General features: G+C 35.3%; 1 protein-coding gene across 10 annotated transcripts; it reads right to left on the bottom strand.

The window, feature by feature from the left end:
- Nucleotides 1-141: 141 nt before the first annotated feature.
- On the bottom strand, nucleotides 142-19,246 carry LOC130824599 (ras-related protein Rab7A-like). 10 transcript variants are annotated; one of them, XR_009046741.1, is made up of 7 exons: nucleotides 18,824-19,246; nucleotides 11,253-17,798; nucleotides 10,150-10,227; nucleotides 2,670-2,816; nucleotides 2,498-2,578; nucleotides 1,969-2,184; nucleotides 142-417 (listed from the first exon to the last, which is right to left on the bottom strand). XR_009046741.1 is itself a non-coding variant. In XM_057689663.1 (7 exons), the coding sequence occupies exons 3-6, from the start codon at nucleotides 3,345-3,347 to the stop codon at nucleotides 1,971-1,973; spliced, it is 408 nt and encodes a 135-aa protein (XP_057545646.1). In that variant the 5' UTR covers nucleotides 3,348-3,359; nucleotides 10,150-10,227; nucleotides 11,253-11,687; the 3' UTR covers nucleotides 142-417; nucleotides 1,969-1,970. The 10 variants fall into 10 exon arrangements, 5 of the variants coding, with proteins under 5 accessions (XP_057545646.1, XP_057545648.1, XP_057545649.1 ...); XR_009046739.1 differs by lacking the exon at nucleotides 18,824-19,246 and adding an exon at nucleotides 3,300-3,359 and having other exon boundaries at nucleotides 11,253-11,683; XM_057689663.1 differs by lacking the exon at nucleotides 18,824-19,246 and adding an exon at nucleotides 3,300-3,359 and having other exon boundaries at nucleotides 1,969-2,102; nucleotides 11,253-11,687.
- Between the last annotated feature and the right edge of the window lie 1,637 nt (nucleotides 19,247-20,883).

The following is a 20,883-nucleotide window of genomic DNA, read 5'->3' as shown; positions in this document are numbered from 1 at the left end:
ACATAATATATAAGTGCCATTATTGTTCCATATTACATTGCATATATGATGAAATATGAGTATGATATAAGTGAGATCCGATTACACAATAATGCAAGTAAATCATCAATTGCTCAATATGGTATAATTTTAGACTAATTTGAGGGTGATAATCTCTCAGAGATTAACATCAAACATCAGAAATTTTATTTCAGCACGGCGAGAAACAAATAGAAACAAAATGAGAGCATTCCCATTTGTCTTTAAATCTACATTATGATGGGTACAACATTCAAATACAAACTTCACGCAAATATCATAGAACAAGTGAACAATTGTAAAATGTAGTTCTTGTTTGCATTGACATCTCAACATTCACACGCTGAGGAACTTTTAGGTTGCGTTCTGTTTGTCATATCAATGGTATCTGGAACATACCTATGGCATGATTAAGAGAGGATTTGAAAAAAATAAGACATTTTAACAACTTATGTCCCAAAATAAGATCCGTGAAAACTTATTTCTCAAAATAAGCGTCCGTACGTCCAAACCACTGGTTTAGATAAGTCGCTGTTAGTAACAGCGAAAGAGGAAAAAAAAAAAGAAAAATAAAACCCCAAAGTCGCTGTTAGTAACAGCGACTTAAAAAAAAAAAATTTTTTTTTTTATTTATTTATTTTTAAAAAATTTTTTTTTAAGTCGCTGTTAGTAACAACGACTTAATGTTTTTTAAGTTTTCAGTTCTCAGTTACTTTCTCATTCCAACCTACGAGATTAAGAAGTTATCAGTAAACCTTAAAGTCGCTGTTACTAACAGCGACTTTGGGGTTTTAATTTTTTTTTTTCCTCATTCGCTGTTACTAACAGCGACTTTGGGGTTTTTATTTTTCTTTTTTTTTCCTCTTTCGCTGTTACTAATAGCGACTTACCCCGAGGCTAGGCTTAGATGTAAGGACACTTATTTTGGGAAATAAGTTTTCACGAACCTTATTTTTGGAATTAAGTTGTTTATTTATCTTACTTTTTTCAAATTTTCTGATTAAGAGACCAAAGTGTTAGAATTCCTTTAAAGCAACATTTAGTTGTGATAGGCTGTAATTCCTTTGATGTCACATATAGATGCCATGATAACTAAACACAAAAAAGGAACGTAGAGAGATGAAAGTGTAAGAATAATGCAAGTTTTAGAGACACTTGCAAGTGAACCTTTTGACAAAGACTAGTAATGGTGAAGTAGAAAATATGTTGACCTTATATCGAGTCTTGAAAAATTAAGACTCATTCCAAGACTTTTGTCCTAGGACAATGTTGAGTTTATTTTCCCTTGGTTCAAACATGTCAACTCATTATTTAAATATACTCATCTGTGCTCTTTAAATTGCATCAAAGAGAAAGTGAGTAAGTTTTAAAAAAGTGGTTATAGATAAAGAGAGAGAATGAATTATGTGGATAAAATTAAAAGAGAATTAAAATATATGGATGAGATTAAAAGAAAATGATGTGTCATTGTCTAAAAATATAAATAATGCAAAATAAGTAGGACAGACTAAAATGAAAAAATAAGCAAATTCAATGGGACGGGAGTAGTACATATTTTTTACTTGGTCAAATAAAAGTGAGTTTGAAGTCAGTCTAAAATTATTGAAAATCTAACACAGAGTCTGAAGAGCAGGGTATGAAATTCATACTATGAATATACGGATATTCACCTACCTAAACATATTATGGTGTGATAATTATTTTAAGAAAACTATGGTACTTGGATACTTTTCCCAATAAAACCACAAAATACTAAAGTTTCATTCCAAATGGAAAAACAAAACTAAATAAACTCACATCAATGTCTAGAAGATAATTAAAACCATAGGTTGGCTTCACAAAGGTAGGAACCTTATGTTAAGTTTGGGGTATCATGAAGCAATACAAATTGAGAAATTCACAAGTAATAGTAGTTTGTAAGCATAAGGAAAACTAGTCAAAGATACTTACAATTAGTCTTTGGGTTCATTCTTTATGACATTTCTGGCAATGCACAGGAAAGCCTCTTCGACATTCGTACCATCCTTGGCTGAAGTTTCAAAGTAAGGGATATTCCCCTTGCTCGTGCACCAAGCTTTCGCCTTCTTTTCGGAGACCAATTTGTTCAAACAACAAATGTAAATACGTTGCCTTGTAACATTTCAGGACTCTTATGCACATAATTGTCTGGGAAAGCACAAAATGAATTTGAAGTTCACACAATCGACTCAGAGACTACAAGTCTATATTCATCACGTGAAATACACGAAAGTTTTAATGGCATTGGGGTAATGAAATGTTAATCACATGAAAATACAACACAAATACAAACTAGTCAGCGTTCATTCCTTTTTAGGGAATAAGCTCGTGATCCTCTTGGAAAGTTTTGAAATGGAGGTGAGGGAGAGAAAGTTCATGGTTGATTAAACAAAAATTCATGATAACATTTGAAGCTTAAATAATGGAAAAATAAGTTGCATCAATAAGAATGGGCTTTTACCACTCTGCCGCTTCCACCATCAAAATCGATTTTGTTACCCAGAAGAATAAACGGGAAATTATCTGGATCAGATGGGCTTGCCTATTATACAAACAAAAGTGTTTCAGAGTTAGTTTTCACCTCAGGATTCAAGTATCAAGGACAAAGTTGAAATCGGAAACTTTAATATTACCTGTAACAAAAACTCCTCTCTCCACCGATTCAGGTTCTCAAAAGATTTCATGACATTTACATCATATGTAAGAACACAACAATCGGCACCACGGTAGAAAGCAACACCTAGACTCTGAAATCTCTCTTGTCCAGCAGTATCCCAAATCTGCAATTAAATTAAGCAATCATTACCTTAGATTAGAGAAGTTGGGACCAAATTCTCAACTAAATGTATAGAGACATACAATGTAAACCAAGACACCGGCAAACTGCAGATGTCAATTAATAGCAATTTCATATAGCATGTCAACACATCATAAGAGAAGAAAGACGGAGCAAATGTGAGGATCATTAATGCTTAACAAGTATTTTAAGCAATTAGTATGCAGGAACAAAAACAAAGAAATACATTATTTTTCAGAATATTGAACATCTCTCAAAATCTGATTATGGTTTGTTCTTTGTCTTACAAAGCTACTAGCGGGCGTACCACAAAGCTCCGGAAAATTTTATTGGCAAAAAAAATCTGCTACTACTCACTCCGTCCCGAAGAATTAGCCTCATTTTCCATTGTAAGTATGTACTATTAAATTTGCTCAATTTCTATTTTAAGCCATGATCCATACTCTTTATTTAATTAGAGCCGTACCGTTAGTTCCAAGACGGTACATTTTTTTCTGGCAACATCATCTACCATTCTCTTCTTTACCTGCAATGGAAGACGAAACCCAAAACAAAAACCAAAACCAGCAGCTTCTTACAGTTGCACAAATGGAACAAATATTCCAGTAATTTCAACAACTTAACAAACAAAACAATTCCACAAATGAATCACAATCGACTGACCTACGGGTAGCCGAACAATTGACATACCAAAATTACACCAAGTGGTGTAAACTCATCCAGATCACAATCGAAGGGAAGGGACGCCTCAATCATATCATCGACGTCCCTCCGGAAACCACACCTGCAAATTACCTACAATGGAAACAACGGGACTCCGTTGTATTATCATGGATTATAGCCAATATCGACTCAGATCTAGTGAATCAATTTCTTGATTACACTACGACATAGGATCTTTGGAAAGGGATCGAAACTCTCTTGAGTAGTGGAAGAGACGAATTGCAAATATTCGATTTAAGCAGTAAGGCAACAAGTCTCAAACAATACAATGATCCAATTGAAGTGTATTATGGCAAACTCAATACACTGTGGAAAGAAATCGATCGTCGGATGCCAAATCCGCTGAAGTGTTCTGAGGATATCACAGTATTTAATTCGTTTATTCAAAGACAGAGACTCTATCAATTCTTGGCTGGATTTAGAGATGGCCAAGGAGCGGGTTACCCGGAACCGAACCGGTCCCGAACCGCTTGGAACCGGGTCCGGAACCGACAGGTTCTGAACCGGCCCGAACCGCGAAACCGTGAAACCGCCGGAAAAAAACTGCATGAACCGGACCTAAGAACCGCAGGTTGGAACCGGAACCGGTCCGGGTGAAACGGTCCAACGGTTCCATGGAACCGAAACCGGGACCGGTCCGAGTGAATTGGCCCAACGGTTCCATGGAACCGGAACCGGGACCGGTCCGGGTGAACCGGCCCAACAGTTCCATGGAACCGGACCGTGAAACTAGCCGTTGCAAATTTTCCTATAAATACCCATCACTTTCAATCATTTTCATTCACAACTCAACTCTTCTCCTACTCTCTCTACTTACTCTCTCTACTTAATTACTTAATTACGCAATTATTCTCTTATTACATAATTAGTCTTTTAATTATTTCTTAATTTAGTTATTTACAAAATTAGTCTATTAATTATTTATTTATTTCTTAATTCTATTATTATTATTATTTAAATATTATCAATCATGTCTTCTTTTTTGAAAAAAGCCTCTAAAAAGTTACTAAAGTGACAAAATCATTGGAAGGTTCTAGCTCCAAAAGAAAGGCCACTTCAACTCCGTCGGTCTCAACAACACCTTCGATTAGTAATTATAATTATGAACCAAATTATCCAGAAGGGTACGACCAAGAATTACATAATTATGCAGAAGAGGAACCAAGAATTACAAATTGATGAAGAAGAAAAACAAGAAGAGGAACCAACGACCTCTACTGGGATACATATATCTCGACAGTCATCAACAAGATCACATGAAGAACAACCACAACAACAACAACAAAGACAAGCTCGTGGTAAATGAGTCAATTTCCAAACTATCGGTTAGTTTTATAATTTTATTCTTCAAATTGATTAAATTTTAAATTATTATTTATTTATTTATCGTGGTATTTGAGTATGTCTTTATATTTAAATTTAGATGAAGATGAACCAGTAAGACAACCTTTTCCGGCAATGCCACCTCCTAGTGGTAGAATTGTTTCACATGTGTGGTCGTATTTTACAAAAGAACCAACCAACAATCCAGATGTTTTCTTATGCACTTGTCAAATTTGTGAAAGTCAAGGAGTAAAGCCCTTAGTTTCATACAATTTCGCCAGAGGTAAATACTTTTTCAGTTTTTTATACATACATTATATATTCATATTTTATAAAAATTTATTTATTGTATTTTGTGAATACGTGTTAGGTGGTGGTACGGGATCTTTTAACATACATTTGGCAAAGAAGCATGGAATCACAAAAGAAACTCATGCAGCAAGCGGCAGCGGGACCACAAGTGGAAGCCGACAGTGGGACATTCCCAGCACAGGTATGCCTTTTAAATATAATCGTAATGATATGATTGATGAATTTTCTAAGTATGTAATTTGTGATGAATTGCCATTTAACCATGGTGAAAGTAGGGCATACGAGCGTTACACTAGAAAAAGTTTGCAACCACAATATAGACTAATCCCTAGGAGCACGCTTAAACGACGCACAATTAAATTATATGAAACAATGCGCTATGAATTAGTAGAAATGTTTAAATATTTTAATGGTAGGGTTAGCATAACAACTGATAATGGTAGAGTTAGAAGAACACAAGCACCGGAGAGCCGCCACCAAGGCCACGGTTTCCCGGACCGGTGGTAAGGCTCACCTTTTGTGTACTTTGTGCCTCCACAGTGACTACACTTAAGTTGAGTTTGATCCCCGTCATCACGCTGGAATGAGGTCTCTAACCGGTTTTTGACGGCAAGCCCTTTACCAATCTCTAAAGGATTCGTTCCTAGTGATGAGGTGGTACCCATGATGCCACGTGTTCATTTGTGGGATTGTTTTGTTTGTTAAGTTGTTGAAAGTACTGGAACAATTTTTTCATTTGTGCAACTGTAAGAAGCTGTTGGTTTTGGTTTTTGTTTTGGGTTTCGTCTTCCGTTGCAGGTAGGGAAGAAAATGGTGATTTGGTTGATGTTACTAAAGCTGGCCTCATTGATATTTCTCCATCTTTGCACATAAAAAATTGTCTTTTAATTCCTAATTTAACCCATAAACTTCTGTCTGTTAGTCAGTTAACTAAGAAATTAAATTGTAAAGTTCTCATGACGTCTAGTGGTTGTATTGTGCAGGATGCTCAAACAGGGGCGATCATGGGAAATGGTACTGGGAGAGGAGGACTATACTATATGGATGAGGCGGGTCACAAAGGTCATACATTGCTTGCTCGTGGGTCTCCTAATCACCAATTAAGGATATGGCACAAACGTCTAGGACATCCCTTAGTGGGTTATCTAAAACGTCTTTTTCCCTCACTCCATAGTTGTAATAATTTGTTGGATTGTGAAGCTTGTGTGCTAGCTTAGAGTCATAAACATTCTTTTAATTCTCATGGTTTCTTGTATATTTATTCTCTTTGTTGATGATTGCACACGTATAAGCTGTGTTTGTCTCTTGAAACACAAATCTTAACATGAAACAATTTATAACCAACCATAGGCTTATACACCAAACCACATGTCCTGACATCCCTCAGAAAAATAGTGTTGCTGAGCGCAAAAATCGAACCCTTCTTGAAATCACCCGTTCTCTTATGTTTGAATCTTGGGTCCCTGCATCATACTGGCCCGAAGCTCTTACTACTGCTACCTACTTAACCAATCGTCTTCCAACTAAGGCCTTACGTTTTCAGACTCCCCTAGACACCCTCAAATCTCATGTTCTCGTTCACTTTTCTCATTCCCTTCCTCCTCGGATATTCGGATGTGTTGTGTATGTTCATATTCCCAAACGTGTTGGTACCAAACTTGAACCTCGTGCTGTCAAATGCGTGTTTTTGGGTTATGGGACCACACAGAAAGGGTAGAGTTGTTTTGATCCAGTAGAAAATCTGATGTATGTTATTATGGATTGTGAGTTCTTTGAGGAATCATACTATTTTTCCCAGCTTAGCTCTCAGGGGGAGAACCAAGTTGAGGATCTAAGCTGGTTAAAATATCCCGATAGGATAGACCCGAAAGAGCAAGTAGGTAACACCATTGATACTACCTCTGAATCAATAGTGTTTCCTTCCTCTCTTCAGTTCACTCCAGTCCCTGAGCATCTTGAATCACCCTAGGTAATTGATGATACTTCCCATAATATGATGACTGATGATGCTACCTTAGAAAGCATATATGAACCTGATGTTGAAACTAATGTTAAACAAATTACTGAGTTATCAAACAGGTATGTATTGCCCCCGAGAAGTAGAAGAGGCATTCCTCCAAAGAGATATGATCCAGATTATGAATCGAAAAGGTCTCGATATCCTATATATCGAAGCAATGATGAATCCCTAGCAGAAACGACTTTAGCCTTCAACACTTCCCTATACTCCAATAAACTACCGAGAAATGTTGAAGAGGCTCTCCAGGATCCTAAATGGAAGAAAGCAATAGAGGAAGAGATATCAGCTCTTATGAAAAATAAGACTTGGGAAAAATGTGAGTTGCCTAAAGGGAAGAAAACTATGGGATGCAAATGGGTTTTATCTATCAAGTACCATGCAGATAGAACCATTAAACACTATAAGGCTCGACTTGTAGCTAAGGGGTACACTTAGACATACGGTGTAGATTATTCTGAGACATTCTCACCAGTAGCCAAGATCGATACTATCCGGATTCTATTTTCAATTGTTGCAAATAAAGATTGGCCATTGCACCAGTACGATGTGAAAAATGCCTTCTTACACGGTGAACTCGAAAAAAAAGAGGTTTACATGAAGCCACCACCAGGGTTCTCAGAAGAATATAACCCACAAGAAGGATGCAGACTCAGGAAAGCTTTATATGGTCTGAAACAATCTCCTTGAGCATTGTTTAGAAGATTCACCTCTACTATGAAGAAACTTTGGGTATAAACAAAGTAATTCAGATCATACCCTGTTCCTCAAGAAAGAAAAATATCGGATCACTTGTTTAATTATTTATGTTGATGATATGGTAATTACTGGTGACGATACAGAGGAGATACAAGACTTGAAGAAGAAACTGCCACGTGAATTTGATATGAAAGATTTTGTAAACCTAAAATACTTCCTTGGCATTGAGGTACTGCGATCACAAAAAGGAATCTTCATTAGTCAACAGAAGTACATTCTAGATCTATTGGCAGAAATGAGCATGCTTGACTGCAAACCGACAAAGACACCCATCGTCGCCAACCATGGTCTACAGATAATTAAGGGGGAGAAACCAGCTGATAAAGAGCGTTATAGAAGAATGGTAGGGAAACTCATTTATCTCTCGCACACTAAACTCGATATCGCTTATGCAGTTGGTGTGGTTAGCAGATTCATGCACATGCCTCAGATACAACACATGACTTCCGTAATGCGAATCTTAAGATATCTCAAGGGTACTAGCAGCAGAGGACTTCTGTTTGATAAGAATGACAATCTCGACCTCCTATCCTATACAGATGCAGACTGGGGTGGCGACAGAGATAACAGGAAATCAACTTCAAGGTATTTCACTATAGTTGGGGGAAATCTGGTTACTTGGAAGAGCAAGAAACAGAAGGTGGTAGCATTGTCTAGTGCTGAAGTAGAGTTTTGGGGAATTGTGAAAGGGATCACTAAAGTGTTATGGATCAGAAAGCTTCTAGGGGAACTAAACTTTCCACAAAAAGGGTCGTGTAGTGTAACACCCCTGAATTTCCGACCCCTTAACGAAACCAAAACCGTAAAGGACAAGAGGAAATTCGGGTGTTACATAAAAGAAAAAGAATTGAATTTATATAAAATATAAACGTTAAATATTAACTTTAAAAAGGTGAGTGAGTGAAAATTTTGGCAGCATCTGCCTTAAAACTGTGCGCCTTTGTAGAAAAACAAAGTTAATTAAGAAGCTAATAAAGTAGAGGCACCAACGGCCTATCAAAGCTATGTCACGGCGGAGTAATTCGTCGCCGGCTTCTCAAATCAACATGCCAAGCATGGATCGTGGTTCCAGTGTCGACGTTTGCGTTTTAAAAAGACTTAACTCCTCAAAACCATACAGAATTATAAACTACGCAGCGGAAATACAAATGCACGTGGGAGGGCACAAGGCCTCATAACAAAACATATACAATCAAAATTTACAAAAGGTAACAGAGATACAAAATCGAAAGATAGGGGTAATGACACAAGTTATGCTTCGCCCTCATCACTTTCCCGAAATGCAATGCAATGCATAAGAAGCTTCAGTACCTGCTAAGCCAGTCTATAATCCTCCTGCTGCTCGACATTAGACCAAAGGCCAATGCGTCATAGCAGGACAATCATAGAAAGTCATCAACAATCAACATAAACACAAACACGTACACGTCAGTATCTAGCAACAAGTTATATATATGCAACCAACAATCAATTCAACAAACGAGGGAAGAAAGACACTCCAATGTATAAAAATCTACTCCAACCATTCCTCACTTCTGTGCACTTCTCAATGCCTTCACCATTTTCTATTTCTTCCTTAATTCCACGTATCTTCTTTTGTGACTAGAGGCCACCATATTGGGGTTTGCAAGACCCACATGGCAACACCTCAGCCAAGGACGGTGACGGCCATGCCGGCGCCCAATGGCAAAGTATGATCATACCCCCGTACAGCGACCATATATAGATGATCCATGCCTCCGGGAACTAAACCAACTGGGGTACCAATCCAGTGGAGTCACAGTAACATCCAACTTAATATCTCATCAATAAGGGACTCATTCCCATTCCATCTCATATAATGTAACATCCAACTTAATATCTCATCAATAAGGGACTCATTCCCATTCCATCTCATATAATCCAACATTCTACTCTTGCGATATCCGAACTCAATCTCTACCATCTTTACAACTGATTTTCACTTGTAACACAACTTAACAGTATTTAAATAGCAAATCATATTCAACCTAGCTCGTATAATATTATCACGCAAGGAAAATATATTGGAGATGCATGCAAGAATCAGTTACTGCGTGTACTTACCAGTATCTCATAGTTTCAATGCAATGTATATTATCACAATAAACAATAATATCTTAAAGCAAATTGCACATAGAGGTTAGTTACTGCGTGTACGTACCTGTATGCGTCACTGCACGATCAAAAGTCACAAAATCATCCCAACTAAGGTTCTACTTTCCTCTTACGAAATGGGCACCTATATAAGTTATGAGTAGAACTAATAAGTTCCCTTAACTACTTGACATACCAAACTAAATATCCAAGTAACTACTATCAACCATTCACGACAAGTTTCCAATTACTTTTAGCACGTACGCATTTCATTCAACACCAAGCATCATCGTCAATTCAACAATAACACAAGTTTTTCCATCGGCAAAGAATAAAAGGATTATGTCGACTGCTTCATTACATTAACTAACTTTGAGTTATGACAATTCACACTTAAGTCTCACAAAGTTATATATAACTCTATTATGACGTGAGGACAATTCTTAAAGTGGTCAGATCGCAACATTCTTCGCTACATCCTCCAAAGTTAGAGAGACTACAATCGAGCATCACTATAAGCAACTTAACAACCTTTTACAATAAGTTGACATTATTTTCATGGCCTTACTAAGATTATGCATTATAACTTCAACAACAACCTAATAAGAATACTTGTAATTCACAACAATCAAACCGTAACAACTAGCAGCTATTTATCCCAAATTTAACAACTAAGATCGATCACTTCCATAGTCACTACAATCACCACCATTACTAATTACCACAACAAAATCAATCAACTAAGTTTCAAACAACTTTTAAGGTTATTTACTCAATCACACCATCAAAATATAGGATAGACGTACACCATTTGTAATTTCATTTCTAAATTCAAACCCTAATTAATTCATATTCAAGGATAACACTATTTCTATTACCCATGATAAGATTAAACCAAACTAATATACAATCAACACACATCCCAAAATTTCTAATCACACTTCAACTCTAGATCATGAATATGTTCAATTCATCAAAAATAATACAAAGTTCAACACTTTTCATCCACATTTCAAAAACCCAATTCATAAGTACATTCAAATCATCAATCCAATTCTTACCCATAACAAGATTCAATAACAGTTAGTAAACACTCAACCCAAACTCATAAACATGGTAATTTTAATTAGAACAAGAAACAACCAATTGGGAAAGTAGAAGATGGCTTACAAAGCTAGGACTAGCAAAAAGGGGTGAAGGGGTAAGTGGAGGTTGTGGTGGTGGCGCAGGAGCTCTGTTGACGGTGGAGGGAGGACATAAACCGACAGCTGGAGCGGCTGTGAAGGCGCGAAGAGTTGCGGAGGAAGAGCAGCCGGCTGCTGCTAGCTGCTGCCGTGGATTCAAACGCAGCCTGTGGCTGCTGTTGGCGGTGTGAAGCTCGGTTGTTGCTGGCGGTTTTGCACGTGGGGAGCGGAGTGGCTGGAGGTGCAGTGGCTGCTCGTGGGGAGGCTCACCGTGGCTGCTAGTGAGTGAGGGAAGGAAAATGGGAAAGTGAGAAGAGAAGGAGAAGAGGAAGAGGACGGCTTAGTCTTGTGCGTTTAGGGTTTCACAGTTTTTATACTTTCTCTTTTTCTCTTTTTTTTTTTTTTTTTTTTTTTTTTTTTTTTTTTTTTTTTAATTATTATTATTATTAGGCTTTTTTTTTTTTTTTTTTTTTTTTGTATCTCGATTTATTTTCTTACGAGACCCAACTAAGAGACTCACTTTCGCGACCTCACACCTTTTAATAAAATAATCATTTTGATTCGAACCTCTTTATTTAAGAAATTGTAACTATATTTTTGATAAATATATATAAGTTAACATTTAAATTATGCAAGAAATTTATTAAAACTAATTCAGAAATAATTTAATATAACTGATAAATTTTTAAAAGCTATTAAAATAATAATAATTTCATTATTAAAATCTCGGGGTGTTACAGACTACCCCCCTTAAAAGGAGTTTCGTCCCCGAAACTAGCGCAACCAAGGTACTAATTGTGAAAATTTATATTTCTAATAATTCAAGGAGGCGTCTTAACGATTTTAAGCCTAAGGAATTAACTCAAAGATCGTGACCTTATTGACACTATTATACTCACTCAATCCAATTATTCATACATATTTCGTTCCGAGCATTCGTAATCATCTAAATTAACTCAACACTCAATCAAAACATGTAAATGTCTCACAATTGACTTAACACAATCAATCAAAAGCATGTAAAAATCATACAATTGACTCAACACGGTCAATCAGAAGTATGCAAATATCACACCAAGTGATTCACACAATCAATCAAAACATGTAGATATTATATAGATAGGTTCAAACAATCAATGCAAAGCATGTAAGTTTGTAATAGGTTGTTATCATAGAGACAAAAATACGTGAAAATGCAGGAGAAAATGCGTGTAAATGCGCAAAATTTTACCGCATTCTACCCCCCTTAAAACTTAGTTACGACCCCGTAACTCACTAACCTCGAAACATATGCAAGGATAGTTTGGTTAGGCTATGAAACTTTAATTATTTAATTTCTTTGATCTCAGTACTACACACCTTAGTATCTAGGTCTCAATGTGTTCTCTTAGTAAGACAAGTCTCCTCAATGTTAACAAAAGTAACAGATCTAGCAAATGTGGCTTTTAAAAAGTGTATTACTTGAGCTCGTAACAACACAAATGTCCTGTTACCTAATGTATTTATTCAAACAACACCTAAGGTCGTAACTTTTGATAATCTTTAAATGTACGAAAGGTTTAACTATTATAATTTGAACCATGAATGGGGGTAAAATATCAAAACAACAATGTCCTAAAAGTAAAGTGCACGAAGTTGCTCAACACTTAACTCGTATTATAATTAGACACCCTAGACCTGAGGATACTTGAATCTTACTAAACTGGTTGGTTATCAACTTCCAAATCGATTCACCGCTAACTTTACTTATCATAACATAATCTTAACCTTTTAACTTAACATGAAATGCTCTTTTTATTAACCATATATGGTCAAATCATTTTATAACATTCTAAATCATGCATCAAGACTTGATTAATAGATTAACAATTCGAATTAATAACTCATAACATAATACATGTTTCAAGTATATAATCCAATTATATATGACACATATTAGCAAGAGACTGTAGTTAATAATCATACATTCACAGCCACGATACTAATACACATATCATAGTTGTTCAATAATAAAACCATTATGCATCAAAATTTCAAATTCTAATTATGACAATGTGAGGATGACTTAGAATCATGAAGGGCAATGCCAAAGGTTACCAATATTTTTCAGCTATTCTCTTACCATACATATGTTGAAAGTATAGAATTTATATCAATTAAGATCATGAACTTATATATGACTAAAGTAATGCATCATGTACGTATATAACGACGGTGCTAATGGTACTAACAGGGTAATAATAGTAGCGATGCTCAACAAAGATGACATCTTATGTATACATAAAAAAATGCAAGATGAAAAAAAAAAATAACCGATGAGCACACCTACATCACCGCAAATTCCAATATGAATAGCAAAACAGTCATGTATCATACAATTTGATAAGGTTGTGATACCAACGCTAATTTCACGATGTCCAACCTTCATCATAACATTTTCATCACAATACTACCTCTGACTATAAGACCGTTATCGCAACCATATGACTACTACATTAATAATTCTAACACTATACTAAAGTACCACGACACAATCCAACCAATTAACGCAACATTTGAAATTTTGCATTACAATTATTCCTTCGCAAACAAGTGGAATTCAATCACCCTTCAACGTAAAACGCGAAACTTAGAACTAACAACTATAACATAATCGTTTGTATTAAAACACGTCAAAGTTTCAACACTCTTTTCATCAAATGTTTATTACGATCCAATGATTTAGTACCATCAAATTAAAACTCTTCTTAACACAAGTGCGAATATTATTTAACTCTCTTTATCGCATAATAATGATTGCGTATAATAATCGTTTTAAGACATAACCCATTATCTCGATTCATCTCTCAAATTATAATTATTCGCATATTCGTTGTCGTTTCTTCAATGTTTAGGTTTAAAACACCTCTTGACTTTTATTAGGACCACATTATCTTTAGTAACTCTCCAACTTATCACATCAATCATTATTAAACAATAACTTGCGTAAAGTCAGCTTCATTTAGAATCTCATCTAGGTCTTATCATTTCAATACACTGGCTATTAAATTGGCGATCAATGAGAAATTCTAAAAGACTTCAAACATTTAACTATATCTTACGTGCACAAGGACGCTTATTCCACCTCATCATCAGGTTATTTTATTCTTATGTCTTGTAATAGCCCCGAAGGCCATGAGGAAAACAAATTATAATATCACTGATTCCTTTTTAATTTCAAATATCATTTTATCCAGTTAACGCTTTAAAACCGTCACGGTTCTTCTTCACATTATCATCTGATTAAAATATTCATCACTCTATATAAGCATTTAATAAGACAAAATGTCTTAACTCAATAGTGCTCCCTTGAATCAATCCTTAGGCCCTTAACATGAAAATTTGTTTACGATGATTATTCTTTAACTATCCACTTTAATATGAAGTTATCGACTTATGTATGAATGATATATCATGTCTCAACGAAATACAGAACTCAAAGGACTTGCGAACAATAATTTTTTTCCTTTGATACTCAAACTCATATGTCCTCAAAAAAAAAAAAAAAAATCACCCTTATTTTATCCAAGGAATCCCTTTAAATAGAGATTTAAAGGTTGTTAGCCTTCGACAAACATGAAATATTATATTCATTATGATGAGAGTTGAATGCTTACAAAAATTAAAATCAATGACAGAGGACCTTTATAGTATATAATTCATCAAAATATATATAAAGTGTTTACTAAGACTGATAGGTTGACTATCGTTTTCACTCTCAACTGATTCTCAAGGTCTCACTACAAGCATAATATGTTGGGTTTAGAACTAACGAATATATGTTACATAAACCAATTTAAAGCATCAGTCTCAATCACTGTATGAGACTAAAAACGTTTATTGGTAGACACATTTATGCCACACTAAAACTCAACACCAACGTTGCTATAGCTAATTACACGGGTCAAGAGCCTCAACCTAGTAAGAATTATAACTTCAAATGAAAATATTAAGGCAATTCTAGTATGAACAACAATACTAACGTGATAATTTGGTTCAGCTAATATAGCATTATCTTTAAACACTTAGCGGCGTTGAAAACAATCTCTTAACTTCAACTCAGCACTATATAAAGAATATATCAATAATACTCTTATAGATCATGGTTCGAAATTGGGGATTGAATTCTCAAACTATAAACTCTTAACGTGCTCTCGAACTTCTGCTTATATTAATATGTAGGTTTTAACGCATCTATACTTTAGCTATGACCGCATTATTATCATCAACTGGTGATTAAAACTTTATTTACATGATATCGCATACAAGATCCCTTTCTTTCATTTACAATATATCGAATTCTTATTACACTTTAGCTCTTTTCCTTATTCTAGTTTAAACTACTTATCATCATGCTTGCACAGTCATTAAACATATTCAAGAGAATTATGATCACCACTTCTATGTTTTGATGAACGAATGCATTTGACAAGCATAATGCTCAAGCAGATACATAAACAGTGGGTTCATGTATAGAATCAATATCGAAACTCGTAAGCTTTATGAAAACAATTAACATGAACAAATACTCAAACACATAAGGCTAAATTTCATACGATCATCACAAGCAAGAGAAAGTTCTCAATGCAACCAACTTCTCTAGAATTTCATCATTTATACTTCATATCTCCATAATGACTACTTATAATACAACTCATGAGTTGAACCAAATACTCAAAAATTTCATTATTTCTTGATAATACATAAATCAAATCTACTGATTTGTTAACTCGTGTCATCATTCAAACCACCATCATAATTTCTTTATTTATAATAATAACACACATAAGAATAAGTCTCATAACAAGCTAAACAAACTATATATTGATCTATGCACGTGCAATGGTAATCATTATGCATGAATATGTAATGTATGCACCTATCCCATATCTACCCAAACTCTCACGAATGACTTCTAACTTCAGGCAATTTCTAAACGATTTTAAGGACACAAAGCGTCGAAAATAGGAACCACTGGCTCTGGTAACCACCTGTAACACCCCTGAATTTCCGACCCCTTAACGAAACCAAAACCGTAAAGGACAAGAGGAAATTCGGGTGTTACATAAAAGAAAAAGAATTGAATTTATATAAAATATAAACGTTAAATATTAACTTTAAAAAGGTGAGTGAGTGAAAATTTTGGCAGCATCTGCCTTAAAACTGTGCGCCTTTGTAGAAAAACAAAGTTAATTAAGAAGCTAATAAAGTAGAGGCACCAACGGCCTATCAAAGCTATGTCACGGCGGAGTAATTCGTCGCCGGCTTCTCAAATCAACATGCCAAGCATGGATCGTGGTTCCAGTGTCGACGTTTGCGTTTTAAAAAGACTTAACTCCTCAAAACCATACAGAATTATAAACTACGCAGCGGAAATACAAATGCACGTGGGAGGGCACAAGGCCTCATAACAAAACATATACAATCAAAATTTACAAAAGGTAACAGAGATACAAAATCGAAAGATAGGGGTAATGACACAAGTTATGCTTCGCCCTCATCACTTTCCCGAAATGCAATGCAATGCATAAGAAGCTTCAGTACCTGCTAAGCCAGTCTATAATCCTCCTGCTGCTCGACATTAGACCAAAGGCCAATGCGTCATAGCAGGACAATCATAGAAAGTCATCAACAATCAACATAAACACAAACACGTACACGTCAGTATCTAGCAACAAGTTATATATATGCAACCAACAATCAATTCAACAAACGAGGGAAGAAAGACACTCCAATGTATAAAAATCTACTCCAACCATTCCTCACTTCTGTGCACTTCTCAATGCCTTCACCATTTTCTATTTCTTCCTTAATTCCACGTATCTTCTTTTGTGACTAGAGGCCACCATATTGGGGTTTGCAAGACCCACATGGCAACACCTCAGCCAAGGACGGTGACGGCCATGCCGGCGCCCAATGGCAAAGTATGATCATACCCCCGTACAGCGACCATATATAGATGATCCATGCCTCCGGGAACTAAACCAACTGGGGTACCAATCCAGTGGAGTCACAGTAACATCCAACTTAATATCTCATCAATAAGGGACTCATTCCCATTCCATCTCATATAATGTAACATCCAACTTAATATCTCATCAATAAGGGACTCATTCCCATTCCATCTCATATAATCCAACATTCTACTCTTGCGATATCCGAACTCAATCTCTACCATCTTTACAACTGATTTTCACTTGTAACACAACTTAACAGTATTTAAATAGCAAATCATATTCAACCTAGCTCGTATAATATTATCACGCAAGGAAAATATATTGGAGATGCATGCAAGAATCAGTTACTGCGTGTACTTACCAGTATCTCATAGTTTCAATGCAATGTATATTATCACAATAAACAATAATATCTTAAAGCAAATTGCACATAGAGGTTAGTTACTGCGTGTACGTACCTGTATGCGTCACTGCACGATCAAAAGTCACAAAATCATCCCAACTAAGGTTCTACTTTCCTCTTACGAAATGGGCACCTATATAAGTTATGAGTAGAACTAATAAGTTCCCTTAACTACTTGACATACCAAACTAAATATCCAAGTAACTACTATCAACCATTCACGACAAGTTTCCAATTACTTTTAGCACGTACGCATTTCATTCAACACCAAGCATCATCGTCAATTCAACAATAACACAAGTTTTTCCATCGGCAAAGAATAAAAGGATTATGTCGACTGCTTCATTACATTAACTAACTTTGAGTTATGACAATTCACACTTAAGTCTCACAAAGTTATATATAACTCTATTATGACGTGAGGACAATTCTTAAAGTGGTCAGATCGCAACATTCTTCGCTACATCCTCCAAAGTTAGAGAGACTACAATCGAGCATCACTATAAGCAACTTAACAACCTTTTACAATAAGTTGACATTATTTTCATGGCCTTACTAAGATTATGCATTATAACTTCAACAACAACCTAATAAGAATACTTGTAATTCACAACAATCAAACCGTAACAACTAGCAGCTATTTATCCCAAATTTAACAACTAAGATCGATCACTTCCATAGTCACTACAATCACCACCATTACTAATTACCACAACAAAATCAATCAACTAAGTTTCAAACAACTTTTAAGGTTATTTACTCAATCACACCATCAAAATATAGGATAGACGTACACCATTTGTAATTTCATTTCTAAATTCAAACCCTAATTAATTCATATTCAAGGATAACACTATTTCTATTACCCATGATAAGATTAAACCAAACTAATATACAATCAACACACATCCCAAAATTTCTAATCACACTTCAACTCTAGATCATGAATATGTTCAATTCATCAAAAATAATACAAAGTTCAACACTTTTCATCCACATTTCAAAAACCCAATTCATAAGTACATTCAAATCATCAATCCAATTCTTACCCATAACAAGATTCAATAACAGTTAGTAAACACTCAACCCAAACTCATAAACATGGTAATTTTAATTAGAACAAGAAACAACCAATTGGGAAAGTAGAAGATGGCTTACAAAGCTAGGACTAGCAAAAAGGGGTGAAGGGGTAAGTGGAGGTTGTGGTGGTGGCGCAGGAGCTCTGTTGACGGTGGAGGGAGGACATAAACCGACAGCTGGAGCGGCTGTGAAGGCGCGAAGAGTTGCGGAGGAAGAGCAGCCGGCTGCTGCTAGCTGCTGCCGTGGATTCAAACGCAGCCTGTGGCTGCTGTTGGCGGTGTGAAGCTCGGTTGTTGCTGGCGGTTTTGCACGTGGGGAGCGGAGTGGCTGGAGGTGCAGTGGCTGCTCGTGGGGAGGCTCACCGTGGCTGCTAGTGAGTGAGGGAAGGAAAATGGGAAAGTGAGAAGAGAAGGAGAAGAGGAAGAGGACGGCTTAGTCTTGTGCGTTTAGGGTTTCACAGTTTTTATACTTTCTCTTTTTCTCTTTTTTTTTTTTTTTTTTTTTTTTTTTTTTTTTTTTTTTTTTAATTATTATTATTATTAGGCTTTTTTTTTTTTTTTTTTTTGTATCTCGATTTATTTTCTTACGAGACCCAACTAAGAGACTCACTTTCGCGACCTCACACCTTTTAATAAAATAATCATTTTGATTCGAACCTCTTTATTTAAGAAATTGTAACTATATTTTTGATAAATATATATAAGTTAACATTTAAATTATGCAAGAAATTTATTAAAACTAATTCAGAAATAATTTAATATAACTGATAAATTTTTAAAAGCTATTAAAATAATAATAATTTCATTATTAAAATCTCGGGGTGTTACATGTAGTCTCTTCTGTGATAATAAAGCAGCTATCAGCATCTCCGGTAATCCAGTCCAACATGATCGCACAAAATATGTTGAGATTAATCGACACTTAATCAAGGAGAAACTTGAGAAGGGGATCATTAGCCTTCCTTTTGTCCGGTTGAAGGATCAACTTGCAGATATTCTCACCAAAGCAGTTGCGTCTGAAACATTTGACAATACGATATGCAAGTTAGGTCTCAGTAAACCATACGACCTAACTTTAGGAAAATAGAATAAACTATTATACACTAAATATTGTATTTAGGAATAGAATTATGCAGTAAATTATTTCTTTCCTAGTTTAGAGCTATGATTAGTGTATATAAGCAAGACTTGTAATTCTTAATGATTAATACAAAGCAGTATTCAGCCAAACCAAAACCCTAATCTTTATTTCTTCCACTCTTCAGTTAAATTCTATGTAATATTGTGGTATGTACTTCAGCTTTTTACTTCAAAAAGAGAGTTTTTATTTTACCTACACTCTTTTCTTGATGCTATGTTTTCTTGGGTATTCGATTTTCATTGAAGAAAGGTTAATAGATACAAAATTGACGTTACTTGGTGATTTATTTTAGATCAAGAGGATTAAATGTGTAACTATTGAGATGTAAAGGCCAAGGGTATTGCTGGTATTGCTACACAAAGAAGTGTTGAGTGCTCTATTCTCATGATTGATCAAAAGCATCAATTTTTAGTACTAACAACAATATTATATAGATAGACAATGTCCTTTTGTCCTTTTTGACAATGTTTTCTTAAAACGGCTATTTTAGCCCTTTTTGTTGTTTTCTGCTCCTTAGTTGTTGCCTATATGAAAGCATTGATTATTGCCTTTGTAAGCATAGAAAAATGACAAAACAGAAACCAGTGAAAAAAGTAATTCAAGCTTTTATTTTTGAAATGTTTTTTTTTCATATATAGTTGTTCTGTCCATATAGCCGTAAGTGTGGTAAAACCATTATGAGAATATCCAATCATAAATTCCTATGATAGAGAACTACGATGTAAGTTTGCTTCCTCATTGACATTCATTTCATTCTAAGAATTATTCTTAGATCCTTTAGGGGGTAGTATGCAATCTAGCTGAAAGCATATGGCTTCACATGCATAATTGAAAATGCTATTTTTAAGGGTTTGGTTATGTGTGCGTGAAATACAATTCCTACATCCAAGACATATTTTCTTATTCTCTACTCTAAGTGGGAGCCACTTTGTAACATTAGAATAAGGAATGAAATGAGCTTCTCTTTAATACCCCTTCAAGCTAGAGAGGGGATCAAG

Source organism: Amaranthus tricolor, chromosome 9, assembly GCF_026212465.1.
Source record: "Amaranthus tricolor cultivar Red isolate AtriRed21 chromosome 9, ASM2621246v1, whole genome shotgun sequence".
Taxonomy (NCBI): domain Eukaryota; kingdom Viridiplantae; phylum Streptophyta; class Magnoliopsida; order Caryophyllales; family Amaranthaceae; genus Amaranthus; species Amaranthus tricolor.
The sequence above is the reverse complement of the archived record's forward strand: the minus strand, read 5'-3'. Positions and strand labels throughout refer to the sequence as shown.